The 14403-nt window shown below is 36.5% G+C and overlaps 1 protein-coding gene across 6 annotated transcripts in view; it reads right to left on the bottom strand.

Moving 5' to 3' along the window:
• The window catches only part of LOC131429404 (GAS2-like protein pickled eggs), a 556322-nt gene that overhangs the window by 244587 nt on the left and 297332 nt on the right, over positions 1-14403 (bottom strand). For all 6 annotated transcript variants that reach the window (XM_058593488.1, XM_058593485.1, XM_058593486.1 and 3 more), the window contains one exon: positions 10501-10608. In XM_058593488.1, coding sequence (XP_058449471.1) covers positions 10501-10608 — 108 coding nt within the window. The remainder of the gene's footprint in view (positions 1-10500; positions 10609-14403) is intronic.

The following is a 14403-nucleotide window of genomic DNA, read 5'->3' as shown; positions in this document are numbered from 1 at the left end:
CCATGTACCGATGAGTCAAAGGTAACCGTAATTTTTACATAGGAGTTGGATAAATTTTACGTATCTTTCAGTAAAAATAATATTTTACAGATCGTTGCCGCAAAAATTATTGCCGAACATAAAAATAGATTCTTTTTGTGTATAAGAAATTGCTTCAAAGTTCGTTCTATCGGGTGAACATTCACGTATGAGCAATTCCATAAAACGGACTGTTCAGAATAGAAATCTGCGCATTTGTTCAGATTGCTTTACAGAAGAATTTCATATTTTCACATTAATCTTTGGTGATGTTTCTTCTTTTGGAGCTAAAGCGAGTGTGTGTCGAATTCCGTTGATTGTAGGTTAAGTAACCAGAAAATAATGGAGAGAAACGTTGACCACTTAGTTTTTTGACAATTCTTCTGACGAGACGAAGTTCGACGGGTCAGCTAGTATTGAATAAAAGTGGTAAACTGATACATACAAACCTGAATAGTTATAAGATCATGTACCAAATAAATGTATTTTATTTAATGTAATTTATAATAGCAACTCACTTGATAAACACAGTGATTAGATTAACATACTAATATGATATTCGAAATGTATTAGGTTTAAAGCACTATGTATTGTAAATGCCACGGCGAAGAAAAACTTATGTATATTGCCTATAAAATAAATGTATTTGCCCTTTAGGCAAACAAATGGTTGTCTACCATTTAGAATTGACCATCTTACGTTGCTCCAGTGGTACAGTTGCCACATGACTCGTTCTTCCGAAAAAAACAGGCGACCATTTGCTTCGAAGTACGCGTACGCGAACAACTTTTGTTGGATTTGGCTCGTCTTGGAACACCCACACAGTCGATTGCTGTTTTGTTTCCGACATATACGTATATATCCACGATTCGTCGCATGTTACGATCTTTTATACGTTGGGTGATGCACCGCGATCTATTTTTTTGTATTTCCTTGCACTAATCGACACGAGCCTCTTTTTGAGCGATTGTCAAATTGTGCGGGATCCAACGAGAACAAACCTTTTTTACGGCCAGGTATTCATGCAATATTAAATGCACGTGTGTGGAACTAATGCCCAAGGATGTCTTTATCTCACGGTATGTCACATGACGATCTTGCATTAACAGTTCTACGACAGCATCGATGGTTTCTGGTAAAACAACTGAGTTTGGACGACCTTCACGAAATGCGGCCAGTTCACCTGTGTTCGATTCCCAAACCCGCAAGTCGGATCAGAAAGTTTTTCTGACCCGAAAAGGTGAATGACATCAAGGTTACAACCTCTTTAATCGAAACGAAGAAGGTTTTATATTCTTTATGTTTCATCTTCATTTCGTCCGTGCACTACGTTGAACTGTCAAGCCACTCAGCAGTCCAACATAAACAGTAAACCCTAACACGTTTTCGTTCAAGCCATCAGAAAGGATATTGCACCTGGGTGCAACCTTAAAAGTATTACATAAATGGTGCAAATTTTACGTCTACTTAGAGGTTTCAACTGAACTGCTAAGTGACAATGGCTGTTCAATATGAATTGCTTTAAGCACCGATGAGTCAAAGGTAAAACGCAAAGGAAAAAGGAATAAATGTAAGTTTTTCGCACAAACCGGTTGCTTTGAAACCAAAAACTCCTAAATGCTCAGATCGTTCAACTTCAACGAATTTACTCTCCTACACATCTTTTATCATCCGTTCTCTTGAAGCACGTCTCCAAGTTGACGCAATCTATACAGATTTCTCCGCAGCCTTCGACAAGATAAATCATCAAATAACAGTAGCTAAGCTCGATAGGCTTGGTTTCAATGGATCCTTTTTGAACTAGCTTCATTCATATTTAACTGGCCGCAAAATGTCTGTAAACATTGGAAACTGCTCGACGACACCCTTCGCCGTTAGCTCTGGAGTACCTCAGGGCAGTCATTTGGGACCATTTATATTTTTACTATACCTTAATGATCTCAGTTTTTTGCTGAAATGCTGTAAGCTGTCCTTTACTAATGATTTCAAGCCATATCACCAGGTTAAATCTCAAGAAGACACTATATTTCTATAATCACAGCTTAATGTATTCGCCACTTGTTTATAAGATACGAGTACAACATAACGGGAAAGTTCTGATACGCGAAACGTTCGTAAAGAACTGATTAATTATTCTTGATGCCAAGTTAAACCACATTGATTATATAATTTCCAAGGCTTCCAAGCTTCTAGGAATTATTTCTCGCGTAACCAAAAACTTTGTCAATGTACACTGCCTTAAGGCACCAGTCCGTTCGACGCTTGGCGCTGTTATTTGGTCACCTTACTATTAAATCGACGATGAGCGCGTCGAAGCTATCCAGCAAAAATTTTCTACGCAATTCACCATGGAACGACCCTGCTAATCTACCTAGTTACCAAGATCGCTTATATGCATGGATCTATTATCTGTTCGTAGGAATGTCTCAAAAGCAGTTTTCATAGCCGAATTGTTACAATCACGTATCGATTGTCCCAAACTCTTACAATAAATTAACTCTTACAATAAACGTAGTCGATTTCGATGGACGTCGTAGTCGTCACCCCCAGAGCAAACTATAGATTAAATGAACCATTTACTAGTATGTGTCGTTTATTCGTTAACTTATATAATGTCTTCGATTTTCATGTATCTCGAAATGTAAACAAACAATTGTTTATTAGTCACTTATCATGTTAGTTTTAGAATCAAAGATTGGTACAAAGATGAAGAGGTTTTATGCCTGCTGGAGGCAGAGGTTTAAAAATTCTCAACTCCAGCGGGCTTTTCCCTGCTCCACATATATACATATACACAATATTGTATTTTCGTTCAACTCCCCACTCCGTCTCTCCACCATCTCCATCTCCATAAACTTGAAATTAAACCGGTCGTCTCTTCTTCTTACTCTCTGTCTTCCAACATGCATTCTTCGATCACTAATTAGATCTACATGCTAATTCTAAACGCGTCGTTTTCTCTGCCTTCCACCATATTTTTGGCCACTAATTAGATCTACATGCCGTTTCTAACACCGTCGCTAGCCCACGCTCGTCTACCACTTTCTCCAACAACCCTTGTATTATATTCCCACTTTTTTCTTCTCTCTCACCTTTCAAGCAAGAGTAGGGGAAGGTGTTCGGTTGCCGACAGTGTTCGGTTGCGGCACCCCACCGTAACTTTTGAGAGAAAGCAGATAGCGTCAATCCGACAAATGTCATGTGTGTGTAATAGTTCTTTTTGTGCCGAATTGCGAAGCAAACAGTCACAGGTCGTCAAATGGTGAGGTAACTAAGTCCTCACAAGTTCCTATCTCATGCCTCCCCGTGTGTCTATGATGACATTTGGTCAATAGAACGGCGTCGACTGGGTGCTATCGCCTTCTGCGTTAGTAGCAGAATGAGAGGGTGCGAATTGACTCATAAGTTAAAGTCCATCCTAAAGTGCAATGTTTATCATAGTATATTACAACATTTGATTCTGTTGTTTATTACATCATGTATTATTATTATTATTATTATTATTATTATTATTAATATTATTATTATTAGAAGAGCGTAACTTACACTGCCACATTAACTGTTATATTGTATCATAGCATACTATTTCATATATTATCGTCTTACATGTTATTTTGTCTTTTATGTTATTATATAATATGTTGTATGGTATTATACTGCATTGCATTATATCATATTATATTGTATTATATTATATTAAAGGGTTTATTATGAGTAGTACTACGTACCTCTGCGCAAAATATAAATTTGTTTTCCTTATAAGTTATCATTTTTAAAGTAATCTCTTAACTAAATATCAAGGTCGTCACAAGGTGAGCTTGGTCCTCACTGGTTCCTGTTTCATGCTTACACGTGTGTCTGTGGTGACAATTGGTCGATGGAATGCGTTGATGGCAGAATGAGAGGATGAGAAATGACATATAAATTCAAGTAATATAATATCATAGCATATATAGCATAGCGCAACATATCATTTTATTCATTCTAATAATTATTATATATCTCATTGTACTATATTATATTGTTTTTTATTATTATTTTCATTATTATATTTATTGTTATTATTATTAATTTGTCATCAATAATAATAACATATATTATTTTTATAGATGTGGGTATTATCATTGTTATTAGAAGAGAAATATTCTACTTCCTGCAGTATTACGAAGATAGAAGAGCATAACTGACACCCTACATTAACTGTTATTTTATATCATGTTTTATAGTATATTATATTATATTGTATGACATTGTATTATATTATATTGAATTAAAATATATTATATTATATTATGTTATGTTATATTATTTTGTAATCTATTATATCATTGTTATATTAATTTCATTACACTATGTTTCATTGTATTTATCAATATAAAACATTTATCACGGGGACGTAAAGGGGAGGGAGCATCAGGGCATCGGACGAATTGATGACTGGACGAGGGATTGTGGATAGCCAGCCCAAGTCACTTGAAGGAAACTTGTTTCCTTCTGAAGGTTTGAAATGAGTCTGACGCGCCCTTCTCAAACAAACCATCAGGCGGGTTCAAGCATGTATAGCGATATGCTTCATCCATGCACTGGATATTATGGTTGGAAGAGCATCTTTTATTCCCACGGAATACGAGTAAGTGACTCTACTTACATATCCGCCCAACCCTTTTTGTTCGCTTTTCGGTAACAGCTATAGTAAGAAGTTGAATGGATGAGTCATATCGGAGCTACTGTAAGTCTACCCGCATCCATTGGCAAGTCCTTGAACTGATGGTGGCTTCACTTCACATCACATCACATCACAATTGCGAAGCAAACAGTCACTTGTACTTTTTGCTGCGTTCAAAATAACTTTTAATTACGTGAATATCAACACAAAAGTTTTTTCTGACTTTATTTTAGAATACCATGAATTGAAGAGCATCAATCGGAAAGGTGAGTGGATTCAATATTTATGAGGTGAAATAGATCTTTTCGTGATTTAATACCGGATGCTATCAAAATTTTCGCAACCAAAGATGTTTTTTGTAATTTTCAAAATGTCTACCAATTTCGGTTACCGGCATCCCAAGATGTTCGGTTACCGCCACCCTATTTTTTCGACAAATCGTGTAAAATTGTCAATGATATGCGAGCTGCTGTCAGAGACAAACATCTAGCTGCTCATACAGCAGCTGCTTCGGCTAAGAAAAAACGTTGAAGACCGGCCTAATTAATACAAAAGGCGCCACCATCCAAATATTTGACCAAGAGAGCCAAGGCGAAGTCACAATCAGACAATAAAGACTTTTTTCAAATACGTTTCTAAAAAGAATAAATTCTGTTTTTTCTTAATCAGAATCAACTTAGTTTCTTAATCAGTTGTTAACCAGAAACTTTAGCTTTCCATTGATGTATAGATGTCCGCATAATGTGCACTAAGTTAGAAGTTATGGGCTAAAAAGAATAGGGTGCCGGTAACCGAACACTCTCCGTTACCATTACTGCCATGTAAGGCTTGGTGTCATCAACTAGTTATAAGGTTATAGATTTAGTTTCAATTGTTAGTTTTAATTGTCAGTGTTAAGTCCAAATGTATCTTTTGGATCATTGCAATCTGTTGATACAAATGATGAGATGGTTTTATGTCTGCTGGAGAGAGATTACCAAATTTCATCTCCATCGGGCTTTTTCCTGCTCCCAAATAAACAGATTATGCAGCGATAAGTCAGTCGCCACTGGTATTCGTTAAATCCTTCAGAGGAGCTAAATCCTAAAAGTGTTACATAAATAGTGGACATTTTGCAGCTCAATTTTAGCTGCTTTAAGCACTGATTACCCGACAACGAAACAGGAAGAAAATGAAAACAAATATGTGCTTTTTGCACAAACCGGTTACTTTGCAGCCGAAAATCCGTAAATGTTCAAATTCTGCAACGACATAAAAAAACATGCACCTCGATGCAATTATCCGAAAGTCTTACATAAATAGTGTAAATTTTGAAGCTCAATTTGAGCTGCTTTAAGCACTGATGAACCGACAACGAAACAGGAAGAAAATGAAAATAAATTTGTGCTTTTTGCACAAACCTACCAAACCTAACCAAAAACCCCTAAATTTTTAAATTCTGCAACGACATTAGGAAAGACATAGCACCTCGATGCAATATCCAAAAAGTGTAAACTTTGCGTCTGCTTAGCGGTTTAACTGCCAGGGGGCAATGGCAGTTCAATTAGAGCTGCTTTTAAGCACTGATGAGCTGAAAACTAAACGCGAAGTAACGAAAATAATTATGTACTTTTCACACAAACCTACATGTTCAGCTTAATAGTAGCTTCAAACGAACTAAAATCGTTGAAATCATTTGAAACAAACCTGCAAAGCAAACGGATAGACATAACGTAAAATGGAACACATACAAACCAAAATGCAGACATTTTCCGATTTCGTCCGATTGCGAACAAACCGACACATACGCTCGCAGTGCCAAATGATACGAAACAGGTTTAATGCGACCTCTCGCCTTGACGACCGGAAGGCAAATGAGAACTACGACCTGAGCGTTTGAGGTTTTTAACCACGCAGAAGGTGCGCTCATCGATACCACTGTTTGAATGCGTGCTTTCGCCCCGGCATCTGCTTCCATCCAACCCACAAAAAGAAGTGATCGATTCTCGACCACGGTTCCCCTTTTATAACGTTCAGTTGAAAATATGTGGTTGACTACCTGAAAATGGTCGTCCTTGCGCGAAAAACCCAAGCGAAAGTAAAAAGTTTTCCGCGTTGTTTTCAAATTTTGAGAAAACTTAATTTTTAGGTTGTTTGTGGTTATCTTACAATGTTCAAAATATTATCCTAAATTCTTGATCATATGATGAAGCAGTGAAAGCATTATGTTGCTAACGATTTATTAATTTTAGTTGTTTGACGTAAAGCCGCCATAACTAAGTTCAGTTTTTGCAATGACTGAGCGGAAACATATATTGGAGAAGCCAAATGAATGAAAAACTAACAGAAAAGATGAATTTTTGGAAAAAGATACGCTCAGAGACAGGACTCGAACCTGCGTTCTTATGCATTCCGTGCGTACGCGCTACCATTTCGCCACTCTGAATCTTGTATGTTGCTGCCAATAATACAAGTCGAGATATTCACGATTAAGTTCTGCCCATTCTTCCAAATGGCTAATTTTGAAAAGGCGCCCCATAGTAAAGTAAGTCGTATTCACGACAAAAAAATCGGTTTATTGGTTACGTCAATAGTGCAATCATATCTCTGGATCCTAAGAACCTAAGCATGTTAAAATACAGATATTTTCCTGTAAGTTTTTCAGGGGTGGATAAAGTCTAACACTATTAAAAAATCTTTTTTGAATTTCTCATATAGAAAGATTATTCAATCACTGTGAAAACCGACTTTTGAACCGAGGCCCGGAGGGCGGAGTGTGTCATATACCGCTCGACTCAGTTCGTCGAGTACGCAAAATATCTGTGCGTGTATGTGTGTGTGTGAGAGAGAGAGAGAGAGAGAGAGAGAGAGAGAGAGAGAGAGAGAGAGTGAGTGTGCGAGTATGTGGGTATGTAACGTTTTTTTGCACTAACTTTTCTCGGGGATGGCAGAACCGATTTTTACAAACTTTAAACTTTTAAATCCCATACTAAATTGCTGAATTTTATTTAGATCTAATTTCCGGTTCCGAAGTTATGGGGCAAAATATGCCAAAAAATGAAATTATATTTTCTAACTATTCTCATAGATGGCGAGACCGATTTTTACAAATTTAGATTCAAATGAAAGGCTCTGCGCTCCCATACGGAATTCCTGAATTTCATCCGAATCGTATACCGGATTATTATCGGATTTTTATACCATCACTGAAAAGGGCGAAAACCCGTAACAAATTTTCTAAATCAACCTGAAATCTTCTCCAATTGATAATTTTATCAGTAGATGGTCAAACAAACCGATTTCAGTTATTCTTTCAAGAATCGAAGAGAATTATTTTGAAGAATACCACAGTACTATATATGATAGTATGATTGATATGAGAAAGGCATCATTACACCACTAGGTGGATTGAAACAGGTGTTTTTTCTTTGTATTTTCCTATACTAAAACATTTCAAGAATATTCTGTTAAATTTTTAAGCCTATCGGAACAAAACTTAGCAAGTTATGGGCCTTTATCTATGCTTATGTGCGAAGAAGTAAGAGCTCAGCGCACAGACCCAAGATTTCTACTTCGATTGACTTAAAAACTGGACCAAATATTCTTAACATGTTTCATGTATGTATGTTTGTATGTCAGTTCAAGGCATTACCAGTGTATGAGGGTAGACTTACAGTAGATCCTAATTTGATTATTAGATAGCTTTCATATAACTGCTGTTAAGAAGGCCAAAATGGGTTTTGAGGCGCCTTCCAGCATATAATAAAGAATTTCGCTATAACAGCATAAACCCGCCTGATGGTTTGTTTGTTGGAAGGGTGCGCCTTACTCATTTCAGACCTTCAGGGAGAAACACAAAGCTTCCCCAAGTGACTCAGGTTGGCAATCCACTCCATCATCCAGTCATTCACTTGTAAGAAGATACCCTGATGCACTCCCTGCACCTCCCCGTTGTCGATATAATTGAGCATAATAAAAGGTGATTTTTTTGAGGTTAGGATTTTCATGCATTAGTATTTGCTCAGATTTTTTGAGGTTATGATTTTCATGCATTATTATTTGCTCAGTATGCTTTGACATTTCATCATGAATAGACTTACTAACGAGCAACGCTTGCAAATCATTGAATTTTATTACCAAAATCAGTGTTCGGTTTCCGCTTTTTTATCGACAATTTTTGTTCAGCGATGAGGCTCATTTCTGGTTGAATGGCTACGTAAATAAGCAAAATTGCCGCATTTGGAGTGAAGAGCAACCAGAAGCCGTTCAAGAACTGCCCATGCATCCCGAAAAATGCACTGTTTGGTGTGGTTTGTACGCTGGTGGAATCATTGGACCGTATTTTTTCAAAGATGCTGTTGGACGCAACGTTACAGTGAATGGCGATCGCTATCGTTCGATGCTAACAAACTTTTTGTTGCCAAAAATGGAAGAACTGAACTTGGTTGACATGTGGTTTCAACAAGATGGCGCTACATGCCACACAGCTCGCGATTCTATGGCCATTTTGAGGGAAAACTTCGGAGAACAATTCATCTCAAGAAATGGACCGGTAAGTTGGCCACCAAGATCATGCGATTTGACGCCTTTAGACTATTTTTTGTGGGGCTACGTCAAGTCTAAAGTCTACAGAAATAAGCCAGTAACTATTCCAGCTTTGGAAGACAACATTTCCGAAGAAATTCGGGCTATTCCGGCCGAAATGCTCGAAAAAGTTGCCCAAAATTGGACTTTCCGAATGGACCACCTAAGACGCAGCCGCGGTCAACATTTAAATGAAATTATCTTCAAAAAGTAAATGTCATGTACCAATCTAACGTTTAAAATAAAGAACCGATGAGATTTTGCAAATTTTATGCGTTTTATTGTTTAAAAAAGTTCTCAAGCTCTTAAAAAATCACCCTTTACAATATAATATAACATAATATAATATAATAAAATATAATATAATATAACACAATGTAACATAATTTAATATACTACAATATAATATAACTACAGAGAACAGATATCTAAGCTAGTACAATTTTTTTCAAAAAGCTGTGTAAAGCATACAAGTGAAATCCGTTAAAAATCACCGTTGCACACGACTTTGCACGCATGAATGTCCGTTGGATATCTGTTCTCTGTGATATAACATAATATAAAATAATATAATATAATATAACATAATGTAACATAATACAATATAATGTGATATAATGCAATGCAACAAAATACAACATAATGTAACATAACAAAATATAGTATAAGACGATAATATATGAAATAATATGCTCTGATACAATATATAACAAATAATGCAACAAACAGCAGAACCACATGTTGCAATATACTATGATAAATATTGCACTTTAGGATGGGCTTCAACCTACAAGCCATTTCGCAACCTGTTACTAACACAAAAGGCGATAGCACCCAGTTGACGCCGTTTTATTGACCAACTGTCATCATAGACGCTCGGGGAGGCATGAGATAGGAACTTGAGAGGACTTAGTTATCTCACCATTTGGCAACCTCCAAATATTCTTGAACCACCCCCCCCCCCCCCATACCCCTTCCAAAGCAAGATTGCATTCTTTCTACAGCAAAAAAATTGTATTTTGGCCGCTCGGGGAGGCATGAGATAGGAACTTGAGAGGACTTAGTTATCTCACCATTTGGCAACCTCCAAATATTCTTGAACCACCCCCCCCCCACCATACCCCTTCCAAAGCAAGATTGCATTCTTTCTACAGCAAAAAAATTGTATTTTGGCCGAATAATCCGGTTCAACCATAGAACCGACTATTGTAGTTTATCTTCGAGTGTATTGTTAGAAATTTAACACGACTTACCCGTACAAATATTAAAACTTTGGTATCGCCTATACGATATTTGCCTTCTGATACACGCACCATTGGAAATTGCGATGGGCAGGTGCATTTTTCAACTAGATCCCGAACCTGAAAAGATACACATATACACATTTAGAAAAAGTCATTAGGTAACATATTCTAAGACAAATATATATAAACTCAAAACATGATTTATGTATAAAAGAACCTGTTTTAATCCACCTAGTGGTGCAATGATGCCTTCCTTATATTACTTATATTTTCAAAAATATCACCAAAAGAATTTTATTTTGCATCGTCGCACTAAATGATTAAACACACTTTACCCTACAGTTCTGGAACCGAAAATCGGACCCGGATTAAATTAAACAGCAACCTATGAGACTATTTGTGAAAATTGATCCATTCACCTCTGAGAAATTCGAATGAGTCTCGTTTTAAACTTTTTGACCACTACTTCTGGTACTTCTGGAACCGGGAACTTGGAACTAGTATAGCCTGTTGAAAGGCATCGACTTACCCATCACGCTATAACTATACTATCTTCTGCATCGTCATTTCGAATTTGAATGTTTTGATACTTCTCGCCCTATAATTTCGGACCCGGAAGTCGGATCAGGATAGAATTGCACAGTATGTTTAAAGACTATAAGAGCTTCAATTTGAATCGTGAATCGTGAATCGGTTTAACCGTTGCTGAGAAATCGACAAGAGTTCCGTTTTTGGAGATGCTCTTCACTATTACTGGTGCTTTCGGAAGCGGAACTAGTAGTCCCAAAGTAATTTTATATATTCACTAACTAATAAGATCTGTAAACAAGATCAATTTAGCAGTAGGTTTTATAAAAATGTCCAGCTCGTTTCGCCATCGCTTGTGAGAAAATCATGAAATTGAAAATTTTAACTAATCGCACTGTAATACCGGAACCTAAAGTCGGCTTCTTAGTTTGTGAAAATCAGTTGTGAAATTTCCGAGAAAATTAATTGCATATTTTTTCATAAATTTTTCCTTATTTCCTCGTAATTCCGGATCAAAATAAAACTCAGGGCAATTGTATAAGGTCGTAAGACCTTTCATTCAAATCTCGGTTCAGCCATCTTTGAGAAACGTGTGTGACTATTTTTATCCTGTTCTTGGTGCATATTACCCTGTAATTCCGGAACCGGTAGTCGAATACATATGAAACTCAGGAACATTGTATGAGACCTTTCAAGTTTGTGAAAATCGGTTCAGCCATCTCTGAGAAAATTAAGTGACATTATTTATCACATACATACACACACATACACATACATTTTGTGATCTCGCCGAACAGAGTCGAATAGTATATTACACTCGGCCTTCTGGGCCTCGGTTCAAAAGTCGGGTTTCACAGTGATTGCATAACCTTTTTATATGAGAAAGGCAAAAATCATTTAATAAACATTTTTAAAACACTTGAAATAAGTACAATCGCCTGCATCGGAATTCGTCGCGTCAGTAACAGTACACCAACACTTAGCCACGAGGTGCTCGATGTTGGCAACTGGGTGTACGCTTGCAAAGTACAGCAAAATTTTAGCAATAATTTTTTTTGTGTAATTTGACATTTTGTAGTATTTTTGAGCATGTTCTAAAAATTGATCATACAACGAATCGTTAGACATTTCGAATATAAACGAAACATTAGTAAGTTTCATATTGCGTAACTTGTTCAACGCTTCATAATTTTATTATTTTAACACGAAATTTCCAGTTTTCCTTGAAAACAACCTTAACCAAAGGCTGAAAAGTTCTGAAAAATAACAAAATTAATTAATCATTTATTTTACTTTTCGGCAATAAAAAGGCCTTACTCTTCACTATATGGGGCCGGGTGTCAATGTCAGTTTCAAAAATAGTTGCGTAGCCTTTTTCTGTCATAATTTTGAACGATAATAGCTCAGTAATTTGTTGATGGATTGATACATTTTAAAAACCAATCGACTTAGAAACAGTTGACTTAAACATGTATGACAAAGTCGCTTAAGTATTTTACTACTGAAAAATTAAGTTCATACGACCTATGTTTTCACGAACCGATCACAGCATGCCAAAATGATGCTATCCGTTTGATTTCTCTCGCACGGCCAACGGTTTCAACCTTTTCTTACACCTCGAATTTCATTTAGTAGGAAATCTGCACCGACACATTTTTCCACAGTCAGCGCTAGAGGCCGGTAGTAGCGAGTGGTTCTCAATACTAGAAGGAACACCCATTCGCTCGCTGGGTAGTCGAAGACTGCGACAGAGCGGTGTGTGGATGTCATGTTTTTGGCATTAAAAATGCCTTACTCTTCACTATATGGGGCCGGGTGTCAATTAAAAGTTTCAAAAATAGTCGCGTAACCTTTTTGTGTCATAATTTTGAACGTTAATAACTCGGTCATTTGTTGATGGATTGTTATAATATAACAACCAATCGATTCGGAAACTTTTAACTTAAACATGTTTGACGACGTCGTTTCAGTATTTCAAAAGTATACCATTGAAAAAATGGTTGGAATCGACCTATGTTTTCATCCACCAATCCTTGTTGTACAAAATGACGTCAACTTCTTGTTCGGCATAGGAGGCTTTGCGTCATGCATAAAAAACACCGCATCGTTATGCGTAGTATGAAGAGAAATCTATAAATATAGGCGGCACAATATTTCTTTGCCTAGTTGATGTTTGACTGTGAATGAAACAAGTAGCTCGTCCAGTGAGCTGATGACTGGATTGTATATGCGTTCACTTGCTGGATTGTCGCTTTTGCATTATTTGTTGGAAATTTCCTGTTGTCTGCGCAACACCGTGTTCGCTTGAGTATCTTATATATCATCTAGCTATTGCACGGAACGACCGAAATCAGCATTTTCGCGAAAAATTTAGTTGATTTGCTGATTTTAGTTAGTTATTTTTTGAGACAACTAAAAAATTCTTACTTTTGCTAATTTAGACTTTTTATTCTCATTCCCTTAATAATAATAAAATATTTGTTGAAATGACTATTTTTTTTAGTTGAATTCACAAATTAAACGTGCTGTCATTTCTTAGCTAAGGCACATTTCATTTCCATTCAACTAATTTTCTAGTTGAATCAAAGAAATAAAATGTTGTTTTCAACCAATATGAATGGTTGATTTGGCTTCTGCAATCTGCAGCTATATGGCGCCCTGTCACCGAAACGGTAACACCGTAATGACTACTAGCCACTAGATGGCACACTACTGCCGAAAAATTTTCAGACGCGGTTGTCTTTTCCATATTGGCAGGTATAAATACGATGTTGTATTGGAGAAAAAGACATAAACGAATCATAAACATTTTTTTTGATTTTTTTTTCTTCTAAATCACTGTTTTCTTCATTCTCACTGAAAACTTTGAGCACTCGGAAAACAAAAACCGAATACAAGTAGTACACCGGACGGCGCAGCTCGGAAGGTTTGAAGATACAAAAAAACTTCATCACAATTAGAGTGAAACATTCGAAATTCACTTCACTGTTCCGCGTAAAAACATTATTACGCACAATCGCTTCAAGTGCGCACAAATTCTGAATAAATACGATTTCCACTAACAGTTTACGACATTTTTACATATCGGTTTAGAAATTTAAATAAAGATATATCGAACACATGCGATAAACATCAAAACAATTTGCAAGCAGTGTCAACGAGACTGTCCTTTTTAGCTTTTTAATGGATTGTTTTGCTTTGACACTTCTCATGAGTTTTTGGCTAATAAACTTGTTAATAATACCCATTTCAGTTTTGTTTTCTTTGTGCTGTCCTTCAGTAATGATGGTGATAGATAAATAGAAACAAATTTTCTGATTTTATTAACAAAATTAGTTGTCAATGAGAATTTCGTGTTGGATTGAAATATTGCTGGTTTGTGTC

Source organism: Malaya genurostris, chromosome 2, assembly GCF_030247185.1.
Source record: "Malaya genurostris strain Urasoe2022 chromosome 2, Malgen_1.1, whole genome shotgun sequence".
In the NCBI taxonomy this organism is placed as follows: domain Eukaryota; kingdom Metazoa; phylum Arthropoda; class Insecta; order Diptera; family Culicidae; genus Malaya; species Malaya genurostris.
The sequence above is the reverse complement of the archived record's forward strand: the minus strand, read 5'-3'. Positions and strand labels throughout refer to the sequence as shown.